The sequence below is a fragment of the Lithobates pipiens genome, unplaced genomic scaffold (genome assembly GCF_037356315.1).
Source record: "Lithobates pipiens isolate NorthernLeopardFrog02 unplaced genomic scaffold, aLitPip1_a1.2 Scaffold_19, whole genome shotgun sequence".
Taxonomy (NCBI): Eukaryota; Metazoa; Chordata; class Amphibia; order Anura; family Ranidae; genus Lithobates; species Lithobates pipiens.
This window is the reverse complement of record NW_027507764.1, coordinates 14,598,357-14,619,444: the sequence shown is the minus strand read 5'-3', so window position 1 is coordinate 14,619,444 and position 21,088 is coordinate 14,598,357. Positions and strand designations below refer to the sequence as shown.

General features: G+C 49.4%; 1 protein-coding gene across 1 annotated transcript in view; it reads right to left on the bottom strand.

The window, feature by feature from the left end:
- The window catches only part of LOC143997924 (pentraxin fusion protein-like), a 107,325-nt gene that overhangs the window by 68,598 nt on the left and 17,639 nt on the right, over window positions 1–21,088 (bottom strand). The window contains exon 2 of the mRNA XM_077493745.1: window positions 11,473–11,543. Within this exon, the coding sequence (XP_077349871.1) occupies window positions 11,473–11,542 (70 nt within the window). The 5' untranslated portion in view covers window position 11,543. The remainder of the gene's footprint in view (window positions 1–11,472; window positions 11,544–21,088) is intronic.

The following is a 21,088-nucleotide window of genomic DNA, read 5'->3' as shown; positions in this document are numbered from 1 at the left end:
GTAGTTTTTTTTTATAATTTTTTTTTAATTTTTAGGTGCCCCATTGGGGGACTGTCCCTAGGCAGGATGGGGTCCCCGTCCCCAGAAGAGATGAGGTTCTTTTCTCCAGGGCAGATGAAGTTACTGCCGCCGGGTGAGAAGGGGTCTCTGTCTCCAGGGGAGATGGGGGTCCCTGTCCCCACATGAGAAGGGGCCCCTGTCCCCAAAGGGAGATGGAGGGGGTATGTAATGGTGTGTGGAGGATGGGGTCCTCTCACTCACCATGACCAAGCTGCAGGCCGCGCACTAATCAATGTTGGCCTGGGCTCCATCCAGTGTGCTGGACGGGTGATCAGCATATCTCCCAGAAAGACCTTTCATCATCTGTGGGTGATGGGGGAGGAGGGGGGCTGGCAGACAAGCCTGCAGTGTCCTCCGGGAGCCGGCTCTCATAGGGCTGCACTGCATCTGTATGCTTAAAGTTTGTTTACCCGGTAGAAGTATGCAGTGCAGTGATGGTCGGACTCGGGGGGGGGGGGGGGGCGGGACTCTGGCTGGGGAGAACAGACATTGGACTGAGCGGCAATGCATGGAGCAAGAGAGGGGTACTCTGAGGAGCCGGCCGAGGACACAGGTCATGCGGGGAATGCACAACTAAAGAGCAGCCAGTGCGATAGTCGAGCATTGAGCTCTGCTAGTCACCCTCCACCTCCAGCCACCCATGTGCATGGTGCACTGGTACCCCTAGCTGCCTATGCTGCTGCCGGCCATATGTAGAAGGGACTGTATGGGCCCCCTGCAGCACAGGGCCCGGTTGCGGTGGCGACTGCTGCACCCCCTATAGTTACGCCCCTGTTGCTGGATTCAGGTAGCCTGGTAACATTGATAAAAGCTGAATTAGTTACTACAGAGGTCTCTGGGAAGAACAAGGTGGCTGTTATTTGTGTGCATGGGGACACCCGAGAGTATCCTGTAACTTCAGTCTTTTTTGAGACCCCCAAAGGTAACCTCTTTCATCAGGTGGGGTTAGTGTCTCACTTACCACATGATGCTATTGTGGGAAGGGATTTTCCAAAATTCTGGGAACTCTGGGATTGTCCTGAGCCCCCCCACTGGTGCCCCTATAAACCAGGAAGATGACCAGAATTCCTCTGGGAGTGGTGAGGACTCTCCTGAATTTCCCTTGTCGGTATTGGCGGGGGAAACTCGAGAAACTGGGGAGGAGCCAACATCCTCAGATGAAAACATGCCGTCTGTGGAGTTTTCGGGTTTCTTGAGGTTCACAGGGAAAATTTTGCCACAGAACAGTTAAAAGACCCCACCCTAATAAAGGCACGGGAAAATGTGGTGAAAATAGATGGTGAGTTAGTGAACCCAGATAAGACTTGCCCTTATCCTTACTTCACTATGGAAAGGGACCTGCTGTATCGAGTGGCTCAAAGGGCAGAAGAAACCATTGAGCAACTTGTAGTGCCCAAACCTTACAGGAAGTTGGTGTTAGAATTGGCTCATGGGCACATTCTGGGAGGTCATCTGGGGACAGAGAAAACCAGAGAGAGGGTATTGCAGAGATTCTATTGGCCTGGGGTCATGAAGGAAATAGAAAATTATTGTTCCTCCTGTCCTGTGTGTCAAAAGTCGGCACCTATGCCACATTTCCATAACCCGCTGGTACCTCTTCCTATCATTGAGGTCCCCTTTGAAAGGATCGCAGTGGATTTGGTAGGTCCGATAATGAAGTCCGCCAGGGGGCATCAGTACATTTTGGTTATATTGGACTATGCCACCCGTTATCCGGAAGCAATTCCTCTCCGAAATACCTTGGCCAAAACCATAGCCAAAGAGCTATCTCTTTTTTTTAGCCGCGTGGGTATCTGTAAGGAACTGCTTACGGACCAAGGTACACCCTTTATGTCCCGGGTTATGAAAGAATTATGCAAGTTGTACAAAGTGACGCAATTGCGTACATCTGTGTATCACCCCCAAACAGATGGGTTGGTTGAAAGATTCAACAAAACCCTTAAACAAATGTTAAAGAAGGTGGTGGATAGAGATGGAAAGAATTGGGACTATCTAATACCCTATCTAATGTTTGCCATTAGGGAGGTACCCCAATCCTCTACGGGTTTCTCACCCTTCGAGTTGCTCTATGGGAGACACCCAAGAGGGCTGCTGGATATCGCCAAGGAAACTTGGGAAAATGAGAGTTCTCCTCACAGGAGTGTGATTGAGCATGTCGCCCTGATGCAAGATAGAATTGCACAAATAATGCCAATTGTAAAGGAACATTTAACCCAGGCGCAGTTAGCACAGCAGAGAGTGTTGGGGCCAAGACCCGTACTTTTTCCCCGGGGGATAGGGTCTTGGTGCTAGTCCCTACGGTTGAAAGCAAATTTCTGGCCAAATGGCAAGGTCCATATGAAGTAATTGAAAAAAATTAGTGAGGTGAACTACAGGGTTAGACAGCCAGGAAGGCGAAAGCCGGAGCAGATCTATCACGTCAATCTGCTGAAAGCCTGGAGGGATAGGGAATCCCTAGTCGCAGAGACTTTGTCACAAGTACAGCCTGATTGCTTAGTTCCTGAGGTTGGAATAGCAGACACCTTATCGAAGCCCCAACAACAGGAGGTTAAAGAGTTTGTACTTCGTAACAAAGAGATTTTCTCTGAGCTTCCGGGACAAACATCTGGCGTAGAGCATGACATTATCACCCCGCCAGGAGAAAGGGTAAAACTAAAACCTTATAGAATACCAGAGGCCCGACGGGAGGCAATACGTGGGGAGGTTCAAAGGATGTTGGAATTGGGTGTGATAGAGGAGTCCCAGAGTGACTGGTCCAGTCCTATCGTACTAGTGCCCAAACCTGATGGGAGCTGGCGGTTTTGTAACGATTTTCGACAATTAAATAAAGTTACAAAATTTGACACCTACCCCATGCCGCGTATAGATGAGTTGATTGACCGGCTGGGAACAGCCCGATATATGACAACTCCTGATCTCACCAAAGGGTATTGGCAAATTCCCCTGGCCGAGTCGGCCAAGGAGAAAACTGCGTTTGTAACCCCAGATGGGGCTTTCCAATATCAGAGAATGCCATTTGGGTTACAGAATGCACCGGCAACATTCCAGCGGAAAATGGATAAGATTCTGAGGCCTCATCAGAAATATGCTGCAGCTTACCTGGATGATGTGATTATCCATAGCACAGACTGGGTCTCACATTTGCAGAAAGTACAAGCAGTCCTAGACTCTATCCGGGAAGCTGGGTTTACGGCCAATCCAAAGAAGTGTACCATTGGACAGGAGGAGGCCAAATATCTTGGGTACACTATAGGGAGGGGGGTGATAAAACCCCAAGTCAATAAAGTCGAGGCCATACAGAGTTGGCCACGTCCCAACAGCAAGAAACAGGTACGAGCCTTTCTGGGAATCGCTGGCTATTATCGACGATTCATTCCCCATTTTGCTTCTCAGGCTGTGCCCCTCACCTACCTGACAAAAGGGAAAGAGCCTGTCATGGTTAAATGGTCCCCAGAGGCTGAAGAAGCATTTCAGTCCTTAAAAACAGCCTTATGTAGCCAGCCAGTGTTGTACTCACCAGACTTCTCTAAGGACTTTGTTGTACAAACTGATGCATCAGACGTTGGGTTAGGGGCAGTGTTATCCCAGGTCTGGAATGGGGAAGAGCACCCAGTCATTTACCTCAGCAGGAAGTTGAAGTCCCATGAGGTAAATTACGCCACGATTGAGAAGGAATGTTTAGCAGTGAAGTGGGCTCTAGATTCCCTTCGGTACTATCTGCTAGGTAGGCATTTTGACCTAGTGACTGATCACGCTCCTTTAAAGTGGATGGCTCAGAACAAGGAGACCAATAGAAGGGTAAATAGGTGGTTCCTGGCCCTACAAGAATTTAACTTTACAGTTAAGCATCGCCCTGGTGTTAAAATGGGGAATGTGGATGCTTTGTCTCGGATACATGCGTGTCTGACTGCTTGTGTTACAACCCCAAGGTTGAAACAAGAGGGGGGGGGGTATGTGGCAGCACGCAGGTAAAGTCACCTGGTTGTATCCAGGATGGGAAATATGTGTGCCCTAGATTCAGGCTTTATGCAGACTTTTACAATTAGAGGGGAAGAGTTAATGAGCCCAGCTGAAGTAAGTGGGCTCATTAAGACCTCTACAAAAAACCCCAGCATGCTTAGGGAGATGCTCCATCCTGGAACCAGTTTTGTGTTGTATAGACTGGGGAGTGTGATACCTGTTCTGTGCGGTGAGTTAACGCCTGTGTGGCAAACCTCTACAACAGAGACAGGGACTGGTGCAGCACAAGGCTGCACTCAGTTGTTAGACAGGGAATCTAAGTGTGTAGTTAGAGGTCAAGCTGACCAGGATTTATTTTCATGTTTTACTTTTGTTTGGCTGTTATATGTATCACTGCATGTCGCATAAATAAACCGCACCTTTTGCACCTACAACGCTGTCTGCTGTGCCTGATTTTGTGTTGTGAACCCATCCAGGGGGGGTCACACACACCCGCTGCCGAGCTAACCCCTCACATGTGTTTGTACTGGGGGTCTAAGTACGTTGCCACCCAGTACTGGTCCTTGACCCTTATGCTTTTTATACGGGGGTCCCTATTAAAACACTGGAGCATGAAGGCCCCCATTTGCACTAAAGTGGAAGCTGTGTGGTGGCCTGGCTCCTGTCATCCAGGATAATGTCGTCCTCTTCATTCTCCTCTCCCCATCCACGCACAACAGGGATCCCAGAAAGGTTTAAAGCATGCTCTTCTTGCTCCTCCTCATCCGCCCCGGCACCATCCTCCTCTGACTCCTCTTCAGACTCCTGCTGTAGACTTGTCTCAGATAGAGTAGCCCCCCCCTGGGAATTCATCCAGCATTGCGACTTCCTCATCTTCCCGCTCCTGCTCCTCCACAGCTTGATCAATGACATAACGCAATGCACGCTCCATAAAGAAGGCATAAGGTACCATGTCACTGATGGCGCCATGGCTGCGACTGACCAGTTTGGTGATCTCCTCAAATGGGCGCAGAAGTCTGCATGCGTCGCGCATGAGCAGCCACTGGCGCAGTGAAAAAACCCCCAGCTCCCCAGAACCGTTTCTGACGCAGAGTTCATACAGGTAGACATTAACTGCACATTTCTGCTGGAGCAGCCTATCAAGCATATAGAAGGTTGAGTTCCATCGCGTCGGGCAATCGCAAATAAGACGTCTGACCGGCAGATTGTGTCGCCGATGAATGTCAGCAAGGAGAGCCATGGCCGTGTAAGATCTTCTGAAATGGGCCAAGATTTTCCTTGCCTGCCGCAAGATGTCCTGGACCCCAGGGTATTTGACAACGAATCGCTGCACGACCAAGTTTAAGACGTGTGCCATGCATGACACGTGCATGATTTTGCCCTGTTTCAATGAGCTAAGCAGATTGGCACCGTTGTCACACACCACTTTACCAACTGTCAAATTGAGCGGTGTTAGCCACTGATCTGCCTGTGAACGCAAAGCTGAAAGGAGTGCCGGGCCAGTGTGGCTCTTGGCTTCCAGGCACAACAGACGCAGCACGGCATGGCAACGTCTCACCTGGCATGTCGAATAGGTTCTGGGGAGCTTGGGCGGCGCAGCGAAAGAGATGCTAGCAGCGGAAAAGGAGGAGTCAGCTGAGGAGGAGAGGGAGGAGGATGGAGTAGGAGGAGGAGGAGGAGAAGAAGAGTCAGGCCTGCATGCAATCCGTGGCGGTAAAACCAAATCTACACGAGTGCCACGGGTTACATGCTTGACGGCCGTCAGAAGGTTCACCCAGTGGGCAGTAAAAGTGATATACCTTCCCTGCCCGTGTTTGCTAGACCATGTGTCTGTGGTCAGATGTATCTTGGCACCGACACTGTGTGCCAGAGATACATTCACTTGCCGCTGAACATGGCCATATAGCTCTGGGATGCCCTTCTCTGAGAAATACTTGATACCCTAGATACCTGGTGCCGTAGTCGCACAGGTCATTCATGGCCCTGTGCTGCGTGTGCAGCTGCTGAAGCATGGCCAACTTTGAGTTTCACCTGGTGGGCATGTCACAGATTAGGCAGTTCTTGGGCAGGTTCAATTCCCTTTGGAGGTCAGCCAGCCGAGCACTGTCATTATATGACTGGCAGAAACACACACAGACTTTCCTGGCCTGCCTCAGGACATCCTGTAAGCCCGGGTACCTGCCCAAGAACCACTGCACCACCAAGTTAAGGACGTGAGCCACACAGGGCACATGGGTCAGTTGTCCCTATCAGAAGGCGGGAGAGGAGGTTGGTGCCATTGTTGAAAACCACCATTCCTGGTTTAAGCTGGCATGGCGCCCACCACCTCTCAGCCTGCCCCTGCAGAGATGACAGAATCTCTGCCCCAGTGTGGCTCCTGTCCCCCAAGTACACCAGCGCAAGCACGGCATTGCATCTTTTTGCCTGCGTACTTGCATAGCCCCTTGAACACCTACGGAGCACCGCTGGTTCCGAGGACAAAGCATAGGAAGAGGCCACGGCGGAAGAAGAAGAGGGGTAGAGGAGAGAGGTGTGTCACAATCATGGGTAGTAGCATTTTGAAGGTATGGTTGAGGAACAACCTCTAACACTACTGCACCTTGTCCTGCATCCTTCCCAGCTGCCAGAAGAGTCACCCAATGCGCCGTGAAAGATAGGTAACCTCCCTGTCCATGCCTGCTGGACCATGAGTCAGTGGTAATATGCACCTTACCACTGACTGCCCTGTCCAGCGAGGCATGGACATTGTCTTCCACATGCCGGGAGAGAGCCGGAATCGCCTTCCCTGAGAAAAAGTGGCATCTGGGAACCTGCCACTGAGGAACCGCACATTGTACAAACTCGCGGAAGGGGGCTGAGTCTACCAACTGAAAAGACAGCAGTTGAAGTGCTAGCAATTTAGCCAAGCTAGCATTCAACCACTGGGCATGTGGATGGCTGGGAGTGAACTTCTTTTGACGGTCCAGCAGCTGGGGCAGGGAAATGTGCCTGGTACAATTGGACGTCGGTGTACCGCTAGCAGATTGCCCACAAGTGCTTGGCTGTGGCACACCTAATTCTACACCTTCATTCCTCTCAGTGCAGGTTTCAGAGAGGACAGAAGCTATAGTGGGGTTGGAGATCCCAGCTGATGATGAGCAAGGAGAGGTCCACTTTGTTCTTTGTTGTGGATCTTTTAGGTACGCTTGCCAATGAACTGCATGGCAGGTCAACATATATCTGGTCAAGCATGTGGTGCCCAAGCGGCTGAGATTTTGGCCACGCGAGATATGCTTGAGACATATGTTGCAAATAGCAGCGGTGCTATCTGGTGCACTCATCCCAAAAAAGGCCCACACCAAAGAACACCAGCAATTGGGGTAGCTTTAGGTTCACAATGTCAGGAAAGGCTGACTGGGGACAGTTGTCCGTCGCCTGTCTGTGCGCGCCTGGTTACTGGCGCCAGGCGGGCTATTTAAACCCAGTTCTCCCTTCAGATCTTGCTGCTTGATCTACAGCGTTCCTGAGCTTATTGCCTGAACCTGATCTGATCTTGTGTTGACCCGGCCAGACCTGTGACTTCCCTTGCCTTCTGCCTGCCTCTGACTTCCGGCTTGTCTACGACTTTGCATCTGCCTTATCCTCTGGTCCATCCGTGCTCATTTGTTACCGACCTGGCCTGTTCCACAATCCTGCCTCTGCCTGCTCTATCTGTTCCTGTACTGACTGTCTGGTTTGACCCGGCTTGCCTGACTCTTCTGTGTGCCTGCTCCTGAGTGATCTACCTGTTTCTGTGGTTTCCCTGCTGTCTGCTGGTTCCCGTCTGCTGCTGCTGAGGTCTGCTTATCCAGCTTCAGTTCCTGAAGACTGCCTGATTCATCCTTTGGCTGTTGATCCTGCCAGGCACTCGTGCTACCTTTGACTCCCGTTCCTCCTGTCTCCACCATCAGGGACTGTGAGTCAGGGATGCACGAGAGGTCTCCTTCTGCATTCCAGGCTCACCACTAGGTACGTGACACGCACTGTGCAGATGGCACAATACACAGACTGTAATTACTGAATCTGCCTGCCTGTGGTATAGGATCTGAAGAACACCAGCAATTGGGGTAGCTTTAGGTGCACACTGTGCAGATGACACAATACACCAACTGTAATTACTGTATCTGCCTGCAGTATAGGATCAGCAGAACCCCAGCAATTGGGGTAGCTTTAGGTGCAAACTGTGCAGATGACACAATACACCAACTGTAATTACTGTATCTGCCTGCAGTATAGGATCAGCAGAACGCCAGCAATTGGGGTAGCTTTAGGTGCAGACTGTGCAGATGACATAGTACACCGACTGTAATTGCTGCAGCAGCTGCTTGTGGTATAGGATAAGCAGAACACCAGCAATTGGGGTAGCTTTAGCTGTACACTGTGCAGGTGGTAAAATACACTGACTGTAATTGCTACAGCTGCCTGTGGTCTAGGACAAGCAGAACACCAGCAATTGGGGTAGTGTCACGTACCTGGTAGGAGTCTGAAATGACGAGGTCAGCCTCTTGTATCTCTGGCCCCAGCCCCACTGGAGGTGGAACAGATGGTAGCTAGGTTCAGGAGGAACACGAGTGCCTGTAGATGTTTCGTGCAGAACTTGCAAGTAGAGTTGCAGGCTTGGAGGTGCAGGTAATGCATCAGGTGAAGAACTGTACCCAGGAAAGCCGAGATGATGGTCAGCCAGCACAGGCACTCAGAGACAGCGTGGAGCCAAGTAGGAGGCAGAAGCAGGGTCACAGGGATAGCCAGGTTCAACAACAAGCGGGCAGCAGGGTACCAAGGAATAGGCAGAAGCAACATCAGCAGGAAAGCCGGGATCTGGAACCAGTAGTCAGCGTAATCAGAGTCCAAAGCAGAGTCGAGGGAAGCCAAGATCGGTAACGGGAATCAAGCCAGGTATAAACAGGGTTCAGAGTTTCAGGACACAGCTGTAGACCAGTCAGCACCTTCCGGAAGTCAGAGCATCCTTTAAATAGGCTGTGTGGCGCCAATTGCCACCAATGCACATTGGCGCTCATGGAAATACTTTGTTGCCAGTGATTGCGCACATTAGTGCTCATAGGATTTCGCCGTTGCTCATAGGCGGGCGCATGCGCACAAGTGCACACCGGGCGCATCTTAGCAGATCTCTTACAGGTAGCTTTAGCTGTACATTGTGCAGGTGGCACAATACACCGACTGTAAATTGCTACAGCTGCCTGTGGTATAGGACCAGCAGAACACCAGCAAAATTTTTAAACAAAAGGCCACATTTTTGTCCTTCAGACTTTAGGAGGGACGGATTGTGGCCAGCAGGGGCAGAAAATGTCACGGGCCCAGTATCATTGAGAATAAATATGGTCTCAAGGTTGGTGGTCAATAGATAGTATAGCCCCTATTAGTAGGAGGAATAGTATTCCATCATTGGTATCGGTGGAAGATATAGTTCCCCATTGTTGGTGTCAGTGGGAGGAATAGTGCCTCATATCAGTAGGAGGAATTGTGCGCCAAGGACCAGATAAAGGCTAGCAAAGGGCCACATCTGGCCCTTGGGCCGCAGTTTGGAGAACCCTGCTTTAGGTGTACACTGTGCAGGTAGCACAATACACTGACTGTAACTGCTACAGCTGCCTGTGGTATAGGACCAGAAGAACACCAGCAATTGCGGTAGCTTTAGGTGTACACTGTGCAGGTGGCACAATACACCGACTGTAATTGCTGCAGAAGCTGCCTGTGGTATAGGATCAGAAGAACACCAGCAATTGGGGTAGCTTTAGGTGTACACTGTTCAGGTGGCACAATACACCGACTGTAATTGCAACAGCTTCAAAGGAAATTCCGACATTGTCTCTCTATCACTCTGTCTCTCTTAGCTGACGCCACACACTATGCAAGGCGGCCGCGCAGGCGGCCTTATATAGTGTGGGGTGCGTACTAAACCCCTGGCCAATTATGGCTCTCTTCACTGACGGCGCTGTGATTGGCCAAGCATGACCCGCATGCTTGGCCAATCATCAGCCAGAAATGCACTGCGTTCCTGCAGTGAATTATGGGCCATGAGCGCTACTCGAATTTGGTGCAAATGGCCCATAATGTTCGAATTTCACCGAACGGGCAAACAGACAATGTTAAAGTCAAACATGGGTTTGACTCGAACATGCAGCTCATCCCTTAGAGAGACTGGGAGCTCAGTTGAGTGAAGATCTACAAGAGGTGATTGTAGAGGAAGTGAAAGAGTTCATTGTAACATTTTGTTAGGAACTGTTCAAGATTGTTGCCAAAGGGGACAGCGTGTCTACACATGCAGATGTGGTGTCAGGCTCGGTAACTTTCCCTACATGGCTGTCTACCTATAGACGCCTCTGAGTCTAACAATTAACATTAAAACCCGCTAAAGGGTGTCCTGGCTCTAAACCCTCTCTCCCACAGTTCTGTTTACGAAACAATAAATCCCTTTATTTTAAAGGGGCTCAGTAGAACCCCCCACTAAACAGACCACCAACTCATTAGTACCCCTGTTCAGCAGATCCCCAGCTTATTAGTACTCAAGTAGTGTCTGGCATCCATGAATCTACCTTGGATTACACACACCATGCCTCGTAAATCACTCTACATAGAAGGATGTCAGCTATCCCTAACTCTGGAGGTTCTCATTAGACCAAATGGGGCTCTGGACTTGGCCACACATCTGCAGATAAAAGTTTATCCCTTTGATCTGCAGATGAATGAACAGAATGATGCAAAAACAACAATATGTCACATTGTATCTTTCTGTAGCCTCTGAACAAGTGTTTTATAAACACTGTCAGACTGGAATTTTTTGACAGCTTAAAGTCATTTTTTCATCTTTCCATCTAATAAATCGTTTGCCCTTGTTGTTTTAACTTTGGATAGTAAAACATTTATTTTCTGCCAGTAAATAACTTATATAGCCCACTTCCTGTTTTTTGTCTGGTCATTAGCCTAGGCTTATGACATCATGCAAAGCCCTCTCTCTCACTCTCGTGAGAGTTTGCCAAGAAGGGGGGGGGGGGGGGGGTGAGTCATAAGAGGTCCAATGAGAGCTGCAGAGCTGGAGGTGTGTCTGTGTAAATCCAGGAAGTGAACAGGCAGCAGCTTCAGCTGCCCACAGTTAAAATGGCTGAAAACAGACTTAATGGAGGGAGATTTCTGCAGCATATTTGGCAACTACAGAATCACAATATAATGTATATAAAATAATATGCAAAGTGGTTGGAGGGAAGCTTCAGAATGGCAAAGATGTTTTTATTACAAATTATGTCAGCAGATGATCACCTTGTAAAACATACTTAGGGTTGTTAACAGAAATCTTCCAGGAGTTATTTTTATTTACTAGTTTCTGCCATGAGAACATATTCAGAGCACCCAACCCCCCCCCCCCCCCCATCTAGTGCACCACAGTTATTTTCTATATTTATATTATTCCGTACTTACCTCCAGGTTCAGGATTGCACCAAGCCAGATCCAAAGAGCCCAGGAATAGAAAAGCCACCAGAGTTTTCATTCTGAAGGAGATATCAGGACACACAAAGTCTGTTATCATTCTAAAACAGTTAAATAATTCAGAAATATACAATGAATCAATCAATAGGTTAATCAAACGATTATAATAAAAACAGACTTTAGAAAATAACTCCAGGAATGTCTTACTCCTCTGTCCCCAGTCAGTAAAGGCTTTATTCTAGGGACATTCAAACAAGTTCAGCGGGAATTGAGCATCATATATGCAGGTGGTATCTCTACTGCCATGTACACACAATCGGACTTGCCCACACACGACTGGACTTTTCCGGCGGACTAGGTCCAGCACACAATCCGCTGGACTATGGCGGAAGTCCGCTGGACTTTTGAAATGAACGGACTTGCCCACACATGGAGAAAAGTCACGGCTCCAGGTAGACGGGACTAGCAAAGGAAGTCAATGACACCGCCTCCATCAACGAGATTGACATGACGCTAGCCCTGTCACCTGGTATGTACTTAAAGGGGAAGCCCTATGCCAAAAAAATGGCGTGGAGGTCCCCCCAAGATCCATATCAGACCCTTATCCGAGCCCGCAGCCCGGCCGGTCAGGAAAGGGGGTGGGGGTGAGCGAGCTCTCAACATGGAGGGGTGCTTTGGGGAAGGGGGGCCCTGCAGCCCCCCCACCCCAAAGACCTTGTCCCCGTGTTGATGAAGACAAGGGCCTTTTCCCGACAACCCTGGCCGTTGGTTATCAAGGTCTGTGGGCGGGGGGCTTATCGGAATCTAGGAGCCCCCTTTAATAAGGGGCCCCCAGATACTGGCACCCCACCCTATGTGAATGAGTATGGGGTACTATGTACCCCTACCCATTCACATGGTGAAAAAAAAAGTGTAAATAAAAAAACACAACACAAGCTTTTAAATAAATTTATTGGACAGCTCCAGTGGTGTTCCATCTTGGGGGGGGTCTTCTCGCCGGACTCCTCCGCTATCTTCTGCTAGCCCTTTTACTAGCGGAGGAGCCCGGTTTTCTTCTTCGTCATCGCTGCCATCCGAGGGTCTTCTTCTGACTTTGGGGTCTTGTCCCACTCTTCAGGGGTCTTGTCCCCCTCTTCCGTTCTTCTGCCAGGCTTCCGCTATCTTCTGCTAGCTGGTTTACTAGTGTTGACCAAGTCCGCCGGATAGTCTGATCGTGTGTACGGGGCATAATGCTTCTATACAGGGCTGTCTTTAATATTAATTGGACTATCAATAGTCCAATCAATATTAAGTTAGGGAGGGAGGCCTCACATGATGCTGTTGATGTCAATGCGTTTTGCAATGAAGACCACGTAGCGAACGTGAGACGAAGCTACGTGATCTTCATTGCGAAATGCGCTGACGTCATCAGCATCACGGGACGCCTCCTTTTGTGTCCCAGAAGTCCACCCACAGTCAATGTGTGCACGAGAGGCTGTGGGAACCCGATAGCTGCTGTATATGTGGAGATCGTTTACAGCTAGATGAGAAGTATGCACCGGACTAACCGGATTAATGTCTGTATCGTGCAACACGGTGTGTTTTCAAGCACAACAGAGGACGAATACTAAGCAGTCCCTTGGATGTAGACCTGATATAGATTGCATCACAACCGGAGGGTATCATATGCTAGATAGTGATGGACAAACATCTGACGGGACGTTTCGCAAATGCAATCCGCGAACGTGCCCAAATGTTCGCGAACCGCAAGGTTTGCGGTGGGCTCCATTGACTTTAATAGCAGGCGAACCTTAAAAACCTCCAGGTCATATTTCAGCCACAAAATACTTACTAGCTTTGCACACATAATCCCACAACATGGACACTGACATACCAGAAGTATTAAGTGAATCTGGGATGGACAACGACAAGCATTCTTTTTTAATCTGTGAAATTTTGTCAATTCAGGAGTGCATGAAGGCCATGGAGGAGAGGCAAGGTCAGGCCCGGCTATGAAGGGGGTGCAGGAGATGATCAGTGCCACAGTCAGGGCAGCGCAGTCTTGGTCTATGGTGCTAGCACTGCCTGCTGATTGGCTTCTCCGCTGCTATCTCCCTCACTGACACCAGCACTGAGATAGAGAGCACTGACACCACACCAGCACCGAGATAGAGAGCACTGACACCAGCACTGAGATAGAGAGCACTGACACCAGCACAGAGGTAGAGAGCACTGACACCAGCACAGAGGTAGAGAGCACTGACACCAGCAACGTGGTAGAGAGCACTGACACCACACCAGCACCGTGATAGAGCGCACTGACACCAGCACCGAGACAGAGAGCACTGACACCAGCACTGAGACAGAGAGCACTGACACCAGCACTGAGACAGAGAGCACTGACACCAGCACCGAGACAGAGAGCACTGACACCACACCAGCACCAAGATAGAGAGCACAGACACCAGCACGTGATAGAGAGCACTGACTCCAGCATCGGGATAGAGAACACTGACACCAGCACCAAGATAGAGAGCACTGACACCACACCAGCAGCGTGATAGAGAGCACAGACACCACATCAGCACCGTGATAGAGAGCACTGACACCAGCACTGACACCAGCAACCCGCTCTGGGACCCAAAAAAATTACACCGCTCAACCTCTTCAAACAGGAGGGTAGGGGCATATAGTATGGTGTCCTTTTTTTGTACAAGTGAGCCAAAGGTAGAACAAAGGTCCGTGTGCTGGATTATATAAATCGTTTATAGAGTTATGCATATACATGGTCTACTGGTCACATGTGTTGAATTCCTCCGAGATCCATGCCTCCTTCATTTTTATAAATATGAGGTAGTCAACACTGTCGTGAGCTAGGCGAGTACGCTTATCAGTCATGATCCCCCCTGCTGCGCTGAACGTTCTTTCGGACAGGACATTGGAGGAGGGGAAAGCCAACAGTTCCATTGCAAATTGGGCAAGCTCTGGCCAGAGGTCAAACCTGCTCACCCAGTAGTCCAGGGGTTCATAACTTCTCAGAGCGTCCACATCGGCCGTTAACCCGATGTAGTCAGACACCTGTCGGTCTGGGCGTTCCCTGATGCTGGATCCGGATGACACCTGACGATGGGTTGGCTGAAAGAAAGATCTCATATCAGAAGTGACCAACACATCTTCAAACCGCCCTCTTCTTGCAGGCGCTGTTGGATTGGTATTCGCAACTCTCTCTGGGAGTGGGAATTCCTCTGCCAGCGCACGCAAAAGCAGAATGCAGCATTTCTCTAAGCAAGGCCTGGAAGTGCTCCATTCTGACAGCTGTCTGTGATGGTGGTAGCATTTATGCCATTTTGTGTTTGTACTGGGGGTCTAAGTACATTGCCACCCAGTACTGGTCCTTGACCTTTATGCTTTTTGTACGAGGTTCCCTGTTAAAACACTGGAGCATGAAGGCCCCCATTTGCACTAAACTGGTTTGGTGGCCTGGCTCCTGCTCATCATCCAGGATAATGTTGTCCTCCTCGTTCTCCTCCCCTTATCCACGGACAACAGGGATCCCAGAAAGGTTTAAAGCATGCTCTTCTTGCTCCTCCTCATCCGCCCTGGCACCATCCTCCTCTGACTCCTCTTCAGACTCCTGTTGTTGACTTGTCTCAGATAGAGTAGCCCCCCCTGGGAATTCATCCAGCATTGTGACTTCCTCATCTTCCTGCTCCTGCTCCTCCATGGCTCGATCAATGACAGGACGCAATGCACGCTCCATAAAGAAGGCATAAGGTACGATGTCACTGATGGCACCATGGCTGCGACTGACCAGTTTGGTGATCTCATCAAATGGCCGCAGAAATCTGCATGCGTTGTGCATGAGAAGCCACTGGCACGGTGAAAAAAAAAACAAGCTCCCCAGAACCTGTTCTGCCGCAGAGTTCGTACAGGTAGTCGTTAACTGCACGTTTCTGCTGGAGCAGCCTATCAAGCATATAGAAGGTTGAGTTCAATTGTGTGGGGCAATCGCAAATAAGACGTCTGACCGACAGATTGTGTCGCCGCTGAATGTCAGCAAGGCGAGCCATGGCCGTGTAAGATCTTGCCTGGACCCCAGACACAACAACAGACGCAGCACAGCATGGCAACGTCTCACCTGGCATGTCAAATAGGTTCTGGGGAGCTTGGGCGGTGCAGCGGAAGAGGCTAGCAGCGCAAAAGGAGGAGTCAGCCGAGGAGGAAAGGGAGGATGGAGTAGGAGGAGAAGAAGAAGAGGCCGACCTGCATGCAATCCGTGGCGGTAAAACCAAATCTACACGGGTGCCATGGGTTACATGCTTGACGGCCGTCAGTAGGTTCACCCAGTGGGCAGTAAAAGTTATATGCCTTCCCTGCCCGTGTTCGCTAGACCACCTGTCTGTGGTCAGATGTATCTTGGCACCGACACTGTGTGCCAGAGATACATTCACTTGCCGCTGAACATGGCCATATAGCTCTGAGGTGCCCTTCTGTGAGAAATACTTCCTTCCTGGGACCTTCCATTGTGGTGTTCCAATGGCCACAAATTTTCGAAAAGCCTCCGAGTCCACCAGTTTATATGGCAGTAGTTGGCGGGCTATCAGTTCTGACAAGCCAGCCGTCATCCGTTGGGCAAGAGGGTTATCCGGCGTCATAATTTTTTTACGCTCGAACATTTGGCCTACAGAAGCCTGCCTTTTTCCAGAAAAACGTGAGGATGGCATGATGGAAGGTGGAGTGGAGGACAATTCTGAGGAGGAGAAGGAGAAGTAGAAGAGGCTGGATGGTGAGAGCCTGGAGTGTGGCTTTGTGGGTTCCGTTGCTCCCACTGGGCTCGGTGATGGCTGCTCATGTGCCTTCTTAAGGCGGTCATCCCTAGGTGAGTGTTGGGCTTACTGTGACTTATGCGTTGACTGCAAAGGCTGAAGATGGCAAAACTATTGTCAGCAGCGGACATGTTAAAAAAGCCCACACTGCTGAGCCATGTGCCGGTGTCCTGGGAGCGCCATATGTGACCGTACATGGTTGATGCCTCGCTCCTGATACATTAGCAGTCTGGTTTGTCCCTCCTGTGCAATGTAAGTTCCGCCTGCTTCTCCTCCCTATCTGCTGGTCCATATTGCCCTCTGAACTCCCCTCCTCTTCCTCTCTTGTGGGCGCCCACGTGACATCACTAGACACGTCATCATCGATGTCACCTTCCCCACCGCTATAATTAATGATCTCGGAGTAGGCAGCAACACCAGGGACCAACCACCTTGGGCTGATCTGGGTACTGTCGTCAGACTGCTGAGTGGCGGTTGTTGCTACCTCCTCTTCCTGATCCAATGCCAAGAATGGCTGTGCATCGGCAATGTCTTGTGATAATTCCTGTGACTCAAGCGAAGGGTATATGGTGGTGGTGGTGTTGGTGGTAGTGTCTTTGGGGGCGCACACAGCAGAGAGTGAAGAGGGTGCAGATCGAGAGGATGAGGAGGGTGCAGAAGAGTAAGGCTGAGTGAGCCACTCAACCAAGTCTGGTGCATCCTTTGACGTAATCGAACGCACCTTTTTCAATTTGCCATTTTGGCTCAAGCCTGTTGCTCCTGTCCTACCCCTACCACCCCTGCAGAAGGGCCTGCCTCTTCCTCTGCCTGTCATTTTTTAAATGACCCTGTGACAAAAGTCTCTAGAGAAGTGCAGTATATGTGGAAGAAGGTATATAACACCCTGTTTCAATTTGGGGGGCCACTGGTCTATCACACCAGTTATAATACTTTTTTCAAATTGCGTTTGTCACTCTTTGTAGTATCGCTGCAGAACCGCTCAGCAGTCACAATGCTGCACAGTGGAAATGCACTATAATATGCTCTATATTTGAAAGAAAGTATATTATACATGTATTACAACCCTATATACTGTACACCTATACCAGTCCTTAAAAGGACCTTTGTGGACCTAATAGTAATAGCTAATGATTACAGACTGACTGTCCCTGCTCCACACAGCGTCCTTTCCCTACACTGACAAAAGACAGAATGTAAAATGCCCGCCAGATCAGGTCTATTTATAAGGTAGGGGGTATGTCCATGTGCTGAAATGTTTCAATTTGCTGTCCTGTACCCCATGATGGATGTGTCATGGGTCAAAGTTCTTCACATTGTAAATGAATATGTCTGCCGCGAACAGCGCCAGAAGTCTGCCGGTTTGGCGAATCACGAACGAGCAAAGTTCGCCGTGAACCCACCGCCGGGCGAACTTCAAGGCCTACTCTAATGCTAGATCTTTATGCCACATACACATGACCGGACTTTCCAGCAGACTAGGGTCCACTGGAATTCCCGCCGGAATTCCAGCAGAGTTCTGACGGACTTTCCATACGAATGGACTTGATCACACATGACCGGACTTTCCGGCAGACTAGGTCTGCTGGACTTCCCGGCGGAGTTCAGACAGAGTTCTGGTGGACTGCCAAATGAACGTACTTGCCCACACACGGACTAAAGTCCCATCATTTTGAACGTAATGCGTTATGACGGGACTAGAAAAGGAAGTCAATCTCGCCGCTTTTAGTGGCGAGATTGACACCTTGCGAGCCCGTCGCCTGGTATGGATTTTAAGGGGGGCCCCCTACGCCGAACTCCGCCGAACCCCCCACCCTATGTGAATAAGTATGGGGTACATCGTAGCTCTACCCATTCACCTGGGGGAAAAGTGTTGATAAAAAAAAAAGAACACACTACACAGGTTTTTAAAGTAGTTTATTAGGCAGCTCCGGGGGTCTTCTTCCGACTTCTCTGCGCTTTCCGGTTTTTCTCCTGCTCTCTGGCCTCTTCTCCCACTCCCCGGTTCTTCTGCTGAGCTCCTCTGCTATCTTGTGCTCTTTTGCCACTCTTTTGTTAGCGGTGGCCCAGCTTTCTCCTTTGTCGTCGTCGCCGTTGCTGTCGCTGTCATCATCTACTTCTTCCTTCTTCTGTTCTTCCGATGTTGACATGACACTCTCTCCCGCTGTAATGCTGTGGACACGGTGAGCAACGACTTATATAGGCATAAGGGGCGGGGTCACCAGTCACCCAGCCCCTTATGATGTCATAGTCCCAGCATGCCCCGGGACTGTGACGTCATAAGGGGAGGGGGATCACCGGGTGACCCCCTTCCCTATGCCTATACAAGTTGTTTCTCACCATGTCCACAGCATTACAGCGGGAGAGCGTTGCATCGACATCTCAAGAACAGAAGAAGGAAGAAGAAGACGATGTACCCCATACTTATTCACAGGGTGGGGTGCAGGGATATGGGGCCCCCTTATTAAAGTGGGCTCCTGGATTCCGATAAGTCCCCGCCGCAGACCCCGACAACCAAAGTCCATGGTTGTCGGGAAGAGGTCCTTGTCCTCATCAACATGGGGACAAGGTGCTTTGGGGTGGGGGGCCCCCCAGGGCACCCCCTTCCCTAAAGCACCCACCCCCCATGTTGAGGGCATGCGGCCAGGTACGGCTCAGGAGGGGGGGGGCGTTCGCTCGTCCCCACTTTTCTTTCCTGACCGGCTGGGCTGCGTGCTTGGATAAGGGTCTGGTATGGATTTTGGGGGGACCCCGATGCTGTTTTTTCAGCATAGGGGGGTTCCTCTTAAAATCCATACTAAGGTCCTGGTATGCCCCTGGAGGGACATTTCCCCTTGCGCTTGCTGTGATAGGAAAATTTGCTTTTCCTATTGCAGCGAGCGCGAAGTGTACAGTACTCTGTCGCCTCAATCCCCAACATCCAGGTATATTATGGACTGGTCCTTACTTTATTCCTTTTGCCGTCACATGGATGTTGTCCCCATAATTTTTCTACAGGGCTTTATTTTTGGCAATTTTTATGGAATGATAACGGACTGTTACTGTTTATTTTTCAGCAGTTACGCTTCTTTTTCAGGTGCCATTATTTTCCATCCAGGCTGTCTCTTCCATTATCAGCAGATATTTACTTTATTGGGGTTCCTCTAATATATTAGTTTCCTCTCGAGGCACAGTCTCTCCCCCTCCCCCTTCCACTTCCCCTTCCCTTTCCATCCATACCGTGGGTTCGAGCTTCCCAGGAACCCTTATATGGATGTCCATACCTTATTTTTTACAATTGTGTTTCATTCCATACATCATTGACGTGACATGCGCACCCATATACAGATTCTTGGTGTCCAGACGATTATTTGATTTTCATTTTTGTGTGTTTTGTCTATGTCCTGTGCTGTCTCTAGCCACACCCAGAGGTGACTTGATGCTGGCGTCTCTGGCTGTTTGTCAAGTTTTTTACAGTATCCACATTATTTTCTCCTATTGAGGAGTTTTGTAATGACTTCTATTTATTAATAAAACTTTATTATTTTTCACTTTCCTATACATTGTATACTGTGTCACTCATTTTGGTCCTCTGGTTCCTTTCAGCCTTGATTAAGGCAGCCCAGTTTTTTGTATATGCTATATTTGTAGACTAAAATGACACTACCCACACTGGGTACATGATGTATTGAGGACATATTTGTGTATTACCACACACATATTTAGGCCCTTTTTTGTTTTTTTTGTTTACACAAATCACAACTTATCAACTATTTGTGGGCAGCAAATGCTCAAGGGGCAGCTCAGCTGTTTGGGTCCCACAACAATGACTGGGCCCAGGGCAGCTTCCCCTTTTACCCCACATTAAAGATGGCCCTTCTTCTATATATGACAGCTTTCCACTATTACTAAGGCAGCCCGGGTGCTTAAACCCATAAAACAAAGACAATTCCATAGCTCAGCTCACCAACCAGTCAGCAGACTGGTTGGCGAGTTGAGTTATGGAATTGTCTTAGCTTTATATGCATATGCCCTCCATGGGCTCCTCACTGTGAAGGATAGTTATAGGTGTGGGCAGTGGCCAGTTTTTTGTTACCGGGTTAAACCCACAGCGTCCCTAGGAACCACTGGCATCACCAGGAATCCCTGCCAACTAAGCAAAGGGGCGGGGATAGCAGTGACATCAATGCCCAAATATAGCCATGGCCAGATTCGGTCAATGATGTCACCACTATTCCCACCCCTTCTCTGATATAGCTGATGACAGCCCAGGGAGCTGATAAGGAGTACCATTGAGATTGGTCATCCTTTTTCTTTTCTTTTTTTCAGTGGGCATCATGATTGACAATGGATTTACAACCAGAGACTTTTTTTTAATTATTTTAATTTTTAATTTTTTTTTTCCTGTTTGGAAGTAACAGAGTTGGTCTAACTATTCGCTCAGTGAGGTGTGCATTGATTATTTGCCTCTAGTTCTCCTTCCTTGAGGGTTTGGTTTTTTTGTTTTCCTTGGCAGGGGAAGGGAAGGGGCAACAGATGGTTTTGTCCCTTTTCTTTCTTAAGTCTTTCCTTTCTTGAAGTAAGGGGAGGGGCAACAGGTGTCTTGTGTCACCTTTACTTCTTAGATCTTCCCTTTGCCATAAGCTCAGTTTTCCCTCGGGACTCTCAACTAGCTCCTTCACTGAGGTCCCCTGAAGTTTTCCACCAGTTTTGGGAAGAGTAGTTTCTGTAGGGCTTTCAGAGTAATTAAGGGCTGATGCCGGTCTTGGTACACTCAGCCCGAAAGTGTCCAACTTCCCACATCCGTAACATATTTTCTCTCGTCC